Raw genomic sequence first — 15,799 nt, forward strand, 5'->3', positions numbered from 1 at the left:
CAAGCCCCCTCCCAACTCTAGTACGAGAAGGGGGGTCAGACTAGAAGGCCTCCAAGGCCCCTCCCAACTCTATTATGAGAAGGGGGTCAGTTTAGAGGGCCTCCAAGGCCCCTCCCAACTCTATTCTGAGAAGGGGGTCAGACTAGAAGGCCTCCAAGGTCCCTTCCAAATCTGTTACTCTGCTAAAATGTGGATTGCGATGGTTTGGCCCTTTCTTGTGCCCCAAATCCCTTTTCCTGATCCAAAATTCTGGATTAAATTGGTTTCCTTCCCATGAAATTAAATTCTTCTTACATTTTTCACCCATTTGGCAACCTCGGGGAGTCCACAGAGTCTTTGGAATCCGGATTTTTTTTTAAAAAGGACAAGCTTTTAGTCCTCATGAACCTGATCCTTTTTTAAAAAAAAAATTCTCTTTGAAGACAGGGAGTCCTCGACTTACAAGAGTTCATTTAGCGACCGTTCGCAGTGACGATGTCACTGCCCTATAGGTGACGTATAGGAATGTTTTTCCACAGTTAGGAGCTTCCAAAAACATCCCCACAGTCCCGTGATGTAAACATTCGGTTTGGCTTGACCCCCCGACTCACATTTACGACGGTTGCAGCCTCCCGGGGGTCCTGTGATTCCCCACATGTGACAAGCAAGGAAGCCAAGAGGGGAGAGTCAGTCTCACTTAAGAAACGGTGGCCTAGAGGTGGAACTCAGGAGGCTGCGAGATCAATCCTACGTAGAGGCCGATATATTTCTCCTTCCGGGCCCCATGAGAATATTATCCGCCAAACAAAACTCCAGACTGGCAACAGGAAGAGCATCCGGCCAGTAAAACACTCAGTTGCCCCAACTCCACCCCAATTGCAAAGGATTATGGGGGTTGTTAAAAGAACATGAACGATTCACTGAACACATTATTAACCAATTGTAAACTGTCAAGAGTTTATTCGTGAACTGGAATAGAGCATGGTAACATAACGTAAGCCAATGAATAGACATGGCAATTAAGTCCGCCAATGAGGACTGTTTGGAAACTGAAACTACAAGTAGCCTAGGCGTGGCTCTATATTAAGCTCTGAAGCTATGTTGAAGCTCCGAGTTTGTCTATGGAAAGAGAAACTAGCTTGCTTGCTTGCCGGCTGAACTGAAGTGAAACTGATGTCTGTTTCTGAGCTCCTGAACCCGTAACATGTCTGCTTCTGCTTGGATTTGCTCCATGTTGGAGAAATCTACAACTGGTCTTGTAAAATTGACTTTATATGTTTTATAAAGAAGTTATAAAAGAAGCCTCAGCCACCTGTGTTTACTTTTTCTGGCGCTGAATTTACACTGCAATACTCTGAACATAAATGACCAGGAGGGAAGGAAGGAAGGAAGGAAGGAAGGAAGGAAGGAAGGAAGGAAGGAAGGAAGGAAGGAAGGAAGGAAGGAAGGAAATGAAAAGGAAGGAAGGAAGGACTAAATAAGGAAAAAGAAGTTGCAAAACAGGGCCAATGTCACTCAACGGGTCCAGGACTGCCTGCAATCCGACCCACATTGGATGCGTTTCTTTGTATAATTCAACGGCCCACGGCCGTTTGCCCATTTCGGGTCCGTGGCCTCAAACCAACCCACTTCTCCACCCTTCGGAAATTCATCCTTCGTTCTATTTTATTTTCCCCCCTCTTTATTTTTTTTTGCTCCAGCGACAGTCAAAGCACAAATTACATCCATCACCTGTCAAAATCACGCTGAGTCCTGCTGAAGCCCGGGAAAAATGCCTAGCAACGCTGACACGCTCACTTCCGTGTGCCCAGCCGGAGTGATTTTCACACCCCGGGTGTTTCTCTCCTTCCCGAATCCAACTTCACTCATACTTTCTCTTCCCTCCCTTCCCTGTCTACTGAGGGCCATATTTTATATATATATATATGTGTGTGTGTGTATGTAAGTTTTCGCGGGTACTTACATGTATGGCATTCAGCTTTGTCCGGGTGTTTTCCCACGTCCTTGTAGTTGTGCTTTTAAAGTTGTAGCAACGTTTCGGCAGAATCTCATCTGCCATCCTCAGGCTTCTGTATTGGGTTCATCTGACGAACACAATACAGAACACAATACAGACGAACCCAATACAGAAGCCTGATGATGGCAGATGAGATTCTGCTGAAACATTGCTACAGTTTTAAAAGCACAACTATGATGACGTGGGAAAATACCGGAACAAAGCTGAATTATATATCTATATGTTTTCTGAGGTTCTCGCGGGTATTTGTATGTGGATCTTTGGTTATTCGGGTTTTCTCCCACGTAAGATTGGAAGTATCTAGGCAACGTTTCGATGAAGTCTCATTCATCATCTTCAGGCTTGTGTCTTCGGCTGAGAAGACAGAGAAGCACAGAGCCAAAGACACAAGCCTGAAGATGACGAATGAGACTTCATCGAAACGTTGCCTAGATACTTCCAATCTTACGCAGGAGAAAACCCGAATAACCAAAGATCGATCTATCTATCTATCTATCTATCTATCTATCTATCTATCTATCTATCTATCTATCATTTCAACAGGAGGGTTTCTATGAAAGAGGAGTGTGTAGGGGGAGGAGGAGGAGGAGGAGGAGGAGGAGGAGGAGGAGGAGGAGGAGGAGGAGGAGGAGGAGGAGGAGGAAGAAGAAGAAGAAGAAGAAGAAGAAGAAGAAGAAGAAGAAGAAGAAGAAGAAGAAGAAGAAGAAGAAGAAGAAGAAGAAGAAGAAGAAGAAGAAGAATATGATAGCTACGTGATACCTTATTTTTTATTTTAAAAAAGGACAATTTCTAGTCCTCATGAACCGGGTATTTTTTTCCTCTCTTCCTTTCCTTCCTCTCTTCTCATTCCCATCTCCTTCCTTCCTTGAACTTTCTTGCAATTTACATCTTAGAATTTTCCTTCCTTCCTTCCTTCCTTCCTTCCTTCCTTCCTTCCTTCCTTCCTTCCTTCGACTTTCTTGCAATTTACATACTTTCCTTCCTTCCTCCATGACATCCACACTCCTCCCTCGCTCTTTTTCTCACCCAATTTCCTTCCCCTTCCCCAGGATGGATTCTCAACCATGCCTCCATGGATCTCTTCTTTCCAATTACAGATCAAAGGAACCAGAGCTTTGGGCGATCCGGTCTAGTCGCCAAGGAGATTCAGGACTAAAGACAGCTCCATTAAGGAGAAGCGCAAAAAATTCCCCAGGCAATCAGAAAGAGGACAAAACAGGGGAAATTAAGCCCATCTCACCATCTCTCATGCCAAAAGCAGTCGTGGAGAATTGCAAAACTGGATCCTCACAAAATACACTTTTCTAGAAATGTTCTCCTGGCCAGAAACCAAGATTCATGATGCTTTTTCACTTCTAAGCCTGTAGCAAACAGATTTTTCCTACCAGGATAAGACATTCCTATTGCAATTTCTATCTATCTGCCTATCTGCCTATCTATCTATCTATCTATCTATCTATCTATCTATCTATCTATCTATCTATCTATCTATCTTATATCTCTTCTCTCTGTCTCACTCTCTCTATCATCTCTCTCCATCTATCTATATCTATTATCTATATCTCTGTCTCTATCTCTATTTCTTATCTCTCTCTCTCTCTCACACACACACACATCTAAATCTATCAATCTATCTCTATCTAGTCTCTCTCATCTCTCTCTGTCTCTATCATCTATATCTATCTATCTAATCTCTCTCTCTTATCTCTCTCTCTTTGTCTGTCTCTATCTCACTCTAATCTCTTCTCTCTCTCTCCCTCTCCCCCTCTCTCTCTCTCTCTCTCTCTCTCTATATATATATATATATATATATATATATATTCTCTCTATCATCTCTCTCCATCTATCTACCTATATCTATTAACTATATATCTCTGTCTCTATTTATCTCTATCTCTTATTTCTTATCTCTAACTCTGTGTCTCTCTCTCTCATCTATATCTATCTATCTCTATCCTTTCTCTCTCTATATATATATATAGTCTCTATCATCTCTCTCCATCTATCTATCTATATCAATTATCTATTATCTATATCTCTGTCTCTATCTCTTATTTCTTATCTCTAACTCTCTCTCTCACACATCTCTCTCTCTCTCTCTCTCTCTCTATCTATCTATCTATCTATCTATTTTTCCAGATGGACTATCACTCAGCCAAAGTTGAATTTGGACCACAGCCAAAGGGAAAACCTTGGGGAGAATTTCTGAGAGCAAAGATTCCACCTTGCACTAAAAGCTGCTCGGACTTTGGACGGAAAACGGAGCCGAATTCTGCAAATCCAGGCATCCCTCAACTTACGACCATAGCTGAGCCCAACGTTTATGTTGCTAAGTGAGAAATTTGTTAAGCGAGCTCGACCCTTTCTGGCTCCCGTTAAGTAAATCACTGCAGTTGTTAAAACTAAAGACACACGTTATTAAGTGAAGCTGGCTTCCCCGTGGACTCGGCTGGCCAGAAAGTCACAAAAAGGGACTCACCTGACCCCCGGGGCGCTACGACCGTTGTAAATATGAGTCGGTTGCCAAGGGCTTGAGTTTTGATCCTGTCACTGTAGAGAGGACAGTGTGAAAAATGGAACGAAGTCCCCTTTTTCCCCCCCAGGGCCGTTGTAACTTCGAAGCGTCACTAAAACGAACCGTTGTAAGGACTACCTGGATCCCAAGAGCAGCCGGTAAAAACCCGTCTCCCCCGCTCCTTGTATGGCTCTCATTTTAAGGAACCGTGCAAACCAACCAGGCGTTTCCAACAGATCCATCAAAAGCCACAATTCAGAGCCAATTGTTTCTGCTCTGCTTTCAGAATGCCAGTTGCCATTGTCAGCTCTGATCGCTGTGAAAACCAAGATTTGGCAAAGTGGCTGGAGCTTATTATTATTATTATTATTATTATTATTATTAGGGGGTGAAAGAGCAATTTTTAAGCTTTTAAGACCCTCGTGGTTTCCAGCCGGAACCAGTTCCCTGAACTCATAAAAAGACACTTGCATCACATCATCGCCCCAAAGTTTGGAATCTGCAAAATGTGGAGCTGGTGTTAAAATAATAATAATAATAATAATAATAATAATAATAATAATAATAATAATAATAATAATAATAATAATAATAATAATAATAAATGCCATTTGATTGGTTTTTATTGGAGCGTGGAATCGAGATGAGCCAGGTTCGCAAAAGTTTCGGGGAAGAGAAAGCTGTCCGAGAAGCCAAGATTTAATTTAAGATTTAAAATAAGAGGGGAGATATATATATATATATATATATTTTAAACCAAGTTGGAGCAGGGGGTGGGCTGGGTTTCCTCTCCTACCTCTTTTCCTTAACAAAAACGTGGAACTAAGCCGGTATGACTCAGTCACTTATAAGTAGGGGATAAGACAGTCACTTATCTGTCATGGTATTGTTGGGCTAGTCTAGAGAAGAGAAGGACTAGCGGCGCGTAGGATATGCCAATATTTGGGAGGAGGAGGAGGAGGAGGGGCTCGGCTTATTCTCCAAAGCGCCCAGAAGGAAGGACAAGAAACAAGGGATGGAAACTAATCCAGGAGAGAAGCAACCTGGAATTAAGGAGGAATTTCCTGACAGGGAGAACAATGAACCAGTGGAACTCCTTGCCACCAGAAGTTGTGAATGCCCCATCCCTGGAGGTTTTTAAGGAGAGTCTAGACAGCCATTTGTCTGAAATGGGATAGGGTCTCCTGCCTGAGCAGGGGGTTAGACTAGATGAGCTCCAAGGTCCCTTTCAGCTCTTTGCTTCCTTCCTTCTATCTTTCTATCCATCCTTCCTCCCTTCCATCAATCCTTCCTTCCATCCTTCCTTCCTTCCATCTTTCTATCCATCCTTCCTTCCTTTCTTCCTTCCTCCCATCCATGCTTCCTCCCTTCCTCCCATCCATCCTTCCTCCCTTTCTTCCATCCTTCCTTCCATCCATCCATCCTCCCTCCCTCTCTCCCATCAATCCTTCCATCCTTCCTTCCTTCCATCCATCCATCCTCCCTTCCTTCCATCCATTCTTCCATCTTTCTATCCATCCTTCCTTTCTTCCTTCCTCCCATCCATCCTTCCTCCCTTTCTTCCACCCTTCCTTTCCATCCATCCATCCTCCCTCCCTCCCATCAATCCTTCCTTCCTTCCATCCATCCTTCTTTCCTTCCATCCTCCCTTTCCATCCTTCCATCCCTTCCTTTTTTCCATCCACCCTTCCTTCCTTTCATCCATCCATCCTCCCTCCCTCCCTTCAATCCTTCTTTCCTTCCTTCCTTCCTTCCTTCCTCCCATCCCTTCTTTTCCTTCCTTCCTTCCTCCCATCCCTTCTTTTCCTTCCTTCCTTCCTCCCATCCCTTCTTTTCCTTCCTCCCATCCCTTCCTTCCTTCCTTCCTTCCTTCCTTCCTTCCTTCCTTCCTTCCTTCCTTCCTTCCTTCCTTCCTTCCCCTTCACTGGAGGTTTTTAAGGGGTCTAGACAGCCACCTGTCTGACATGGTATAGGGTTTCCTGCCTAAGCGGGGGTGGGGGTGGGGGGCTGGACTAGAAGACCTTCCAGGCCCCTTCCCGCTCTATTCTGAACCTGATCGGTTGGCTCTTCCTTTAATCCCCATCCCGTTCAATCGCCCAGCTTCCACTCAGCCAGCAGGCTAATCTTTTCTATCCCTTTCTCTACAAAATGCTTGGTTGCTTCCCCCCAGAGCCCCCCACTAAACCATTCGATCTGGATTTGCACCTGGAGCCTCCCGCGCTGAACGACGGCAGCCGCGCCAGGAAGTGGTGCGGGAGGGGGGTTCACCTTTGCTTCCCGCGTCCTTCTCCTCTCGCACCCCTTTTCTTCCTTCCTATCCGGGTAGGGGCCCCAAAGCTTGGGGGAATTTGGAAGCTGGGCTAATGCTAGACACACACACGCACAAACACACACACACACCCCAAACAACTCGTGGGTGTAGGAGGGTCGCGGAGAACATACCGGGCCCGACAGAAACGCGGGGGAAGAGAAGAGAGAAATAATATTTGGGGAATGCAACAAACTCGGTTTTTATTCTTGTTTTCACCTTGAAGGTACTGTCGGTTGCTAGGGCAACGGGAGCTGTCAATTTTGGGGTGTTTGTGCGTTAGATTTGCACCCGGCAGATAAGGGGAAGGAGGAGAGTTGGGATCCACTGGGGGTCTCTGCCCCATCCCACTCCTCTAAATAATCCACACATGGTATTTTTGGATTCCTGGCCCCAAACCAGGTGTGTCGAATCCTCTGCCTGGCCCAGGATCCTCAGCCAAGAGGGACTACATCTCCCATCCTTCCCATCTGGCTAGTCCTTTCTTTCCCCCGTGGGATCTGCCACTTGCCAACCTCCGCAGGGACGGCCGTGAAACCCTCCCCTCTAAAGGAGGGAGCCAAAGTGGCTAGTCCCTGGTGTCAAGACCTAGAACTTCCAAAAACGAACAGTTAACAAGAATCGCAAGGGGCTTGGGAGGTCATCTAGTCTAAACCCCCTGCTCAGGCAGGAAAGCGTCTAGGACGACGGACAAACGGTTGTTGAATTAAGCTTCGTCCAACTTGAGTTTGTTCAATCCTTTCACTGAGATTAAACTAACTCCGGGGCTGACAGAACTGCAGACGTCTCATTACCCAACTAGGGAACGCCATCAGGGTTACGGAGGGTGGGGGGCTCGCAACCTTGTTTACAGTCTAGGGTAACCATGGAAACAGGTTTTAAAAAATAAAATAAACCCCTAGGCGCCTCCAATGGTTGAGCCTGTTTCCGCAGGCCTTGCCATCCCCAGTGAGACTTAGAAGGCGGCCCGCCAATGTGCTAACCTCTCCCTCATGAGGACTAGAAGCTCGTTTTGTGCCGTGCGCGGGGGTAGGGGGTGGGGGCGAGACACTCCAGCGGGGCCCAAAAGGAGGGGGAGAGAACCCCCACCGCTTAAAACTGCATGTGTGCAATTTGAGGCCGCGACAGCGAGGATTTCCTCGAGGGGAGGCCCGCGTGGCATTCGAACTCGGGTCCCCGGGAAAGGCGAAGGGTGGCGTGTCCTCAAACCCGGCTTGGCTTTCCTTGCAGATTGTTGTTTGAATGAAAGCCAGGAAAAAAAAGAACAAAGGCCCAGCGTGGATTCTGGTCTTGGGTTTTCGGTTGCGGGAAGGAAAACTATATTTCCCGCCCACCCACTCAAGATTCAAGAGCAGGAAGGTCTTAAGATGAAAGGCCCTCACTACTTCCAGCGGGAACACGAAACCAAGGAAATCGCATCCCATTGCCCCTAAATTTTCTGCAAATGTTCGATTCGGTATTGAATCACAATCCGTTTTAATGGTAATTTTAATTATTGCTATCCTGAGCTTTTAAAAAACAAACAGGATAGCCATTTGACTGGGTATAAGGCTTGAGCAGGGGTCAGACTAGAAGCCCTCCGAGGTCCCGTCCAGGCCAGCCCTAAAGATTCTACATGCAAATAACTCAAGGCGACAAACATATCCTACACAACTTCTGCCTATTTACCCCAACAACCACAACCCTGTGAAGGGATTGGGCTGAGAGAGAAGGGGAGAGAGAGAAATTGAGAGAGAGAGAGATTGAGATAGAGAGGAAGAGAGAAATTGAAAGAGAGAGAGATTGAGAGAGAGAGAGATTGAGAAAAAGAGAGATTGAGATAGAGAGATTGAGAAAAAGAGAAAAAGAGAAAAAGAGAAATTGAAAGAGAAGAGAGAGAGGACAGAAATTGAGAGAAAGAGAGATTGAGATAGAGATAGAAAGAGATTGAGATAGATTGAGAAAAAAGAGAGATGAGAGAGATTGAGATAGAGAGATTGAGAGATTGAAAGAGAGAGGAGAGAGACTGAGAAAAAGAGAGTGAGTGAAAGATAGATTGAAAGAGAGGAGAGAGATTGAGAAAAAGAGAGTGAGAGAAAGAGATAGATTGAAAGAAATTGAGATAGAGAGATTGAGAAAAAGAGAGAGAGATGAGAGAGACTGAAAGAGAGGAAAGATTGAGAGAAAGAGAGGAGAGAGATTGAAAGAGAGGGGAGAGATTGGGATAAAGAGAGAGAGATTGAGATTGAGATTGAGAGAAAGAGAGAGATTGAGAGAGAGAGATTGAAAGAGAGAGGAGAGAGATTGTGAGAGAGAGAGATTGAGAAAAAGAGAGTGAGAGAAAGAGATAGATTGAAAGAGAGGAGAGAGATTGAAAGAAATTGAGATAGAGAGATTGAGAAAAAGAGAGAGAGAGAGAGAGAGAGATTGAAAGAGAGGAGAGAGATTGAAAGAAAGAGACTGAGATAGAGAGATTGAGAAAAAGAGAGAGAGATTGGAAAAGAGATTTGAGATAAATAGAGAGAGGGAGAGGGAGGGAAGGAGAGAGAGAGACGGGCCCAGAGTCACCCAGCCAATGGCGAAGGCATTACTAGGACTCTCAGTCTCCTAGTGACTGGCAATTCAGGCTATAGGAAAGAACTGCCGGCTTTCATGCCTAAGGCAGAACTAGAACTCACCATCTCCCAGCTCCTAACCTGGTGTGTTTAACAACTAGACCATCCACAGCATTTGTAGGATCTTCACTTGAGTGTGGAATTGATGGCCAAGTTTGCAAGCTTTCGAGTTAGGGGCTCCCTCCCTCCCTAAGATCAAAGATTTGTCTACCTCTGCACCTCAACCAAGACGTTGATTAATCTTGGAACAAAACCAGCCTGAATTCCATCTACATCCACACGGCTGTTACATTCACATCCCTGCATCAAAAGTCAGGAAACTTCCATTCCAAGGATTAGTTTTGGGGCAAAATAAATTAAAACAAAAAACAAAAAAAAACCAAAAACCAGGAATTACTTATTCTATCCCTTGCTATTTTATTATTTTATTCTATTTTATTCTATTCCCTCCTATCTCCTGCCTTGCCGAAAATTAATTTCACTTTTCTCAACCACCCCGCCCAAGGTTTAAAGGCCAGGAAAGAACGAGCTTGCTTCGAATACTTGCAGAAATAAACACACAACACACACAAAAAAGCCCCCCAAATTTGGAGCCGCGTTCTTCCCGGGCCATGAACGCAGGGAAAAAAAAACGCATTGTGTGAATCTGAGCTTCACGGCCACTTCTGAATTCATTCCTCCAAAGGTTTTGGAAATTGAAATAAGAGCTTTCAGCTCTTCGGTCCGGCTTGGCTGGTGCCAAGTTGGCAGCAGGGGAGAAAACCAATTTAACCAGTCGCCAAGCGTCCTGGGGTCAGCATTTCCAGAGTCCTTTCGCGCCCCCCGCCCCCCGAAGAGACTCCGCAGAGTGAGCAAACCAACCTCTCCGCGAAGAGACGTGTCTGAACATATTAAAAATATTCTCTAGACTTTGCCATCTTCCGCTGCACACGCCAGCCAAGGAATAAATCATTCCCAATGCTTATTGTTATTGTTATTTTTGCCAGCACGGAGGCAAAACGTGCCTTTCTGTCCAACAAGGGCAGCGTGATTATTTTCCCCCGGCAAGGCCAAAAAATATGTCTTTATTTAATACTAGCTCGATGTCCGTGCTTCACTATGAAACTATGTGGTCGGGCAAGTTTTGGGGGAGGAAAATAAGGGGGAAAATTGTGCCTCTGTCTATCAGCATCCATTGGTGCTCATCTGGCTAGCGTCCTGTGTATGTGTGTGTGTGTGAGAGAGAGAGAGTTGAGGGCTGTTTGGAAACTGAAACAGTATTTGCTGTGTGAGCAAGGAGACAGCAAGGAGCCTGGGCATGGCTTAGCTCAATTGTTCTGGACTAAAGCTGCTTGGTGCTGTGAAACTGAAACTGAGGGCTGTTTGGAAACTGAAACAGTATTTGCCGTGTGAGCAAGAAGGAGACAGCAAGGAGCCTGGGCACGGCTTAGCTCAACTGTTCTGGACTGAAGTTGCTTGGGGCTGTGAAACTGAAACTCTTCTGCTTGTGTTTTGCATTTGGAAGAGATTTCTTTCCAGGTGGGGAGGGGGAGTAGAACTCCTTAGCATCACAGCGTGTTAATAATAATAATAATAATAATAATAATAATAATAATAATAATATAGGAAACATTAATGCTCTGGTGGTCATTTGGAAAATCCTTTCTTAGTGAGCCCCTAGAAGCCAAGAGGAACATATAGGCCCAATTTCAAGTTTGTGGGCTTTATGGTTCTGGAGATTTTGTGATAATGCGTGAGGGGTATTTTGCTTTTATATATATATATAGATTTATTTATAAGCCGCTTTGATTGTTTTTACAAAGAATTGCAGGCGGCGAAGATGCCTACGAATTGTTTCTTTCTCCTATTATTTTCCCGGCAACGACAACCCTGTGAGGTAGGTTGGGAGGAGTGGGAAGGGCTGGCCCAAAGTCACCCAAGCTGGATTTCATGGCTAAGGGGCTGGGGGAGGACTAGAACTCACCATCTCCCGGTGATGGGCCCAAAGTCACCTAGCAATCGTTCATGCCTAAGACAGAACTAGAATTCACTCTCCTGGTGATCGGTACAAAGCCAGCCAGCCAGCTTTCATTCCTAAGGCAGGACTAGAATTCACTGCCTCCCGGTGATTGGGCCAAAGTCCCCCAGTTGGCTTTCATGTATAAAGGCAGAACTAGAACTCCCAACCCCCCCGGGTGATTGGCCCAAAGGCACCCAGGCAGCTTTTGTGCCTAAGGTGGGACTAGAACTCATTGTCTCCTGGTGATCGGGCCAAAGTACATCAGTTTTCATACCCAAGACTCACAATTTCCTGGGGAATTGGGCCAAAGTACGCCAGTTGCCTTCCATGCCTGAGGCAGAACTAGAATTCTCTCTCCCAGTGACTGGCCCAAAGTCACCCAGCTGGTTTTCATGCCTAAGGCAAAACTAGAACTCTGCATCTCCTATTTTCATGCCCTGATACTTTAACGACCAGACTAAACGGGCTAGCTAGAGTTCCTCTATAGGGAAACTATAACTCCCAAGTGCACCCGCTTGAGCTACTGGCAAGGTAGCCTGGGAACACCTGTTCCCAGCTCCTGGAAATCCACAGGTCTCCCTCAGGTGTTTCAATGGGGGGGGGAAGGCTTTTTCAAGCTATACAAGGCTCCGCAAAGAGTCCCATCTACTAAGTAACAGCACCATCACTTTAAATGGAGGCACCCCAAGTAATTTAAAAAAACAACAACTATTTGAGGTAGACTCTCCAATCCAAAAAATAAATCTAAAAAAAAAAAAAAGCATTAGGATCCACTGAAAGTATCCCGACGTCAAATGGATCTACATTCCCCAAATTTCAGCATGCTGTTGAATATTATCCGGGAAAGCCATTCAAACGGACACGATGAAGCTCAGATCAACCTTCCAGAATATTTGCAAACATTAACGCAATACGAAATCCCTGCATCCTATGACATTTTAAACAAGGGGAAACCCAGTCCCCCCTTACCAACACCCTTAAACCAGAGTCTTATTTAAGAACACAGCTTCACAATCCTGGTTAAAGCTCAGAGGGAGCTTATTTAAGGAGGAGGCAGCCAAACCATGGTTAAAAGCTCAGAAAGAGAGAGAGAGAGAGAAGAAAAACTGATGTTCCAATCCTATGTTGGTTTGCATCTTTTAAATAAAGGAAATCTATTCCTGGTTTAAGCAACCTGGGACCGTTTTATGTCAAATCAAACCCAGTTATTATTATTGTTGTTATTGTTGTCATTAAAAGCAGGAATTCCAGGCACCCAAATCCAATCCACAGAGATTTATTTTGCCCGGATCCTGCCCCTCACCCCTCAAAAAAACACCCCCAAAATGAGGCGATGCCCCCGCAGGGAAGGAGTGAAAAGAAGCCAGCATCCCCCCCCACCCATTTATTCGGGAAAGGGCTCCCTTTTGTAAACAGATGTAGTTCCCATGGCAACCGGTGTCAGGCTCCTTGGTTACAGATGGAGGAGCGAAAATTGAGGAGGGGGGCCCAGAGAGGTGGATGATGACAGAAAATGGAGGAACAGGAGGAGAGATTTAAATAATAATAATAATAATAATAATCATTACAAATAAATAAATAAATTCCTTTCCTGGGATTCCTGAACACGTCACCAGAAAAAGGAAGATTAAAAAAAAAATGAAAGAAAGGAAGGAAGGAACCCTCTTAATTTTGATTTTTTAAAAAAATAAATAAAAAATAGCCCCTCAAAGAGGTTAGGGATATCTGGAAAGTTGCAAGGGAGGGGGTCAGGAAGAAGGGGATTTTTCTGATATTTTGGGGGTGGGGGGCTTACCCCATTCTTCCAAGACCCCCTTTTAAGGGGCGATTTGGACTCTCGACGGACGGATGAAGCGTTGGCTTTCCTTAGTGAGACCCCCCATCAATCTGAATTTCGCACCCAGTCCTTTGAGGGGTGGGGGCGACTGCTACCCCTCAAAAAAAAAAGCAAACCATCCCACGACCCCCCCATTTTTCCTCCCCAGGCAGAAATAAGACGGGCTTTGCACCCCAGACCCAAATCCAAGGCGTCTCTGCTGGTTTGAGGGGCTCACGGCGGAAGAGGGGGCGTTTTTCTTGCCCCCAATTGCTCACATCTGCACATCTACACACACTCCACCCCAAGATGCCAAAAGACCCTCCCCTCAAAATAATAATAATATATATATTATTATTATATATAATAGTTATATATACAAAGCAAAGGCCGAAGATTGAGATCAGAGGATTGCTAGAAGCCGGACGGCCTCCCCCAAAGGCGAAAAAGAAAGCCCACCTACCCTTATTGGGGAGTCTTCGGTGGTGAACAGCGCCCCCTAAAATCCCAGTTCTTGCCTAGCCTTTTAGTGGGGAGGAGGCTGGTCCTGGGTTCCAGATCCTGAGGAAGGTGGTTTGCTCCTTCTTTGATCGCAGCCCCTTCCCCGTAAAGCCCTGGACCCCCCGGCTTCCTCACCCCGGGTTGCCAGGCCTGCCAAGGCTTCCCCCAAAGCTACCCCCTCCCCAATTTCTGCCCCACCACCACAGAGACCCCCAAAAAGATGGCTTGAAGCCTCCCCCCGCCACTGCCCTTCGTCCCCTCCCGCAACCCCCTAAGGCCCAGAGTCCTTCCCTACTCCTTTCCCCCTCTGAGACCCTTCCCCAGTTGCCTGCTCTCCCCTTCCCAATCCTTAAGCCCCTCCCCTCCCTTCCAGAGCCCTTAAGCCCCTTCCTCTCTCTTCCCTGGCCCTTCAGTCCTCTGCACCCCCACTCCCCAGCCCCCCAAACCCCCTACCCTATTTCTCTGGCTCTTGAACCCCCTTGCGCTTCCTTCCTCAGTCTTTGAGGACCCTCACCATCCTTCGCCAGCCCCCTGGCCCCTGAGCCCCCCTCCTCTCCTTTCTCTGGCCCCTGAGCCCCCTTGCACCCCCTTTCTGGAGCTCTTAAGCCCCTTCCTCTCTCTTCCTGGCCCTTCAGCTCCCCTCTCCCACCCACCCGTTCCCTATCCCGCTAAGCCCCTCCCTCACTTCTCCGGCCCTTGGGCCCCCTCCTCTCCTTTCTCTGGCCCTTAAGCCCCCTCCCTTCCAGAGCCCCCTCCTCTCTCTTCCCTGCTCCTTAAGCCCCCTGCCCCCACTTCTAGAGCCCCTAAGCCCCCTCCTCTCTTTCCAATCCCCTAAGCCACCTCCCCTTCCCTGGCCCTTGGGCCCCTCCTCTTTTTCTCTGGCCCCTGAGCCCCTTCCCTTCCAGAGCTCTTAAGCCCCTTCCTCTCTCTTCCCTGGACCTTCACCCCCTCTCCCAACTACCCCTGTTCCCCATCCCGCTAAGCCCCCTCCCCTCACTTCTCCGGCCCTTGGGCCCCCTCCTCTCCTTTCTCTGGCCCTTGAGCCCCCTCCCTCCCAGAGCCCCCCTCCTCTCTCTTCCCCACCCCCTAAGCCCCCTCCCCTCCTTTCCCTGGCCCTTGGGCCCCTCCCCTCGGCCCTCCCCGCCCCGGGCCCCATGCCGGGTGTGTGTGGGGGAGAACGGGTCGAGAGACCCCCACTCACATGCCAGATGACGAAGAAGATGAGCGAGGCGCAGAGGACCAGCGTGAGCATGTAGCAGAAGGCGGCGAAGGTGAAGGCCATGGCGGGGGCGGGGGGCGAGGGGAGGGGGGCGCCGGGCCGGGGTCCCACAGCCGCGGCGGCAGCCGCCACGAGACCGGCGGGAGGAGGAGGAGCAGCAGCAGCAGCAGCCGCCAAACGCCCGCATCCTCCGGCTCCGCCGCCGTCTGCCGCCGCGGAGGAAGCGGGGAGGGGTGGAGCCGGGGGCAGGGCTAGGAGGCCGGGGGCGGGGGGCGGGGCCCAAGGGCCCAGGTGAGCGCGCGGGAGGCGGCCCGGGCTGGGAACCAGGGGTTGCGGAGTGCGAGGCGGCCGCTGAGGCTCATGGGGCGGGGGGTTAGGGTGTCTTTGGGGGTTGGGGGCTTTTTGTGGGAGGGGGGAACCCCCTCCCCTCTGCAGCAAACACAGCTGGCTGCTTTCCTGGACCACGTGGGGGAGGGGAGGGCGGATGGACTCCAACTCCCATCGTTCTACCGAGCATTTGACACGCCTAGACTCAACCCTCCCTCCCTCCCACCATGAAGATCTTGCTGCTTAGGAGCTGGGCCCTGGACTACAAATCCCATCCTCCCTCCAGCAGCACATGGGGGCAGAGGGAGCGGATGGACCTCAACTCCCATCGCAAAGACCTTGCTTCTTAAGAGTTGGGCCCTGGACTACAAACCCCATCCTCCCCCCAGCAGCACATGCGGCAGAGGGGCCCCCAACTCCCATCGTTCCCTACCAAGAAAGAGCACTTTGACATGCCCAAACCCTCCCACCACAACTTTGCTTCTTAGGCGCTGAGCCTTGGACTACAAATCCCATCCTCCCCA

General features: G+C 47.9%; 1 protein-coding gene across 2 annotated transcripts in view; it reads right to left on the minus strand.

The window, feature by feature from the left end:
* Window positions 1-15,158, minus strand: part of CNIH2 (cornichon family AMPA receptor auxiliary protein 2) — a 34,031-nt gene extending 18,873 nt beyond the window's left edge. Inside the window, exon 1 of one of the 2 annotated variants that reach the window (XM_087914081.1) lies at window positions 14,931-15,158. In XM_087914081.1, coding sequence (XP_087770207.1) covers window positions 14,931-15,011 — 81 coding nt within the window. In that variant the 5' untranslated portion in view covers window positions 15,012-15,158. The remainder of the gene's footprint in view (window positions 1-14,930) is intronic. The other variant, XM_087914082.1, reaches the window with a different exon arrangement.
* Between the last annotated feature and the right edge of the window lie 641 nt (window positions 15,159-15,799).

This window comes from Pseudonaja textilis, chromosome 16 (assembly GCF_049901715.1).
Source record: "Pseudonaja textilis isolate UNSWEBS1 chromosome 16, rPseTex1.2, whole genome shotgun sequence".
Classification (NCBI taxonomy): domain Eukaryota; kingdom Metazoa; phylum Chordata; class Lepidosauria; order Squamata; family Elapidae; genus Pseudonaja; species Pseudonaja textilis.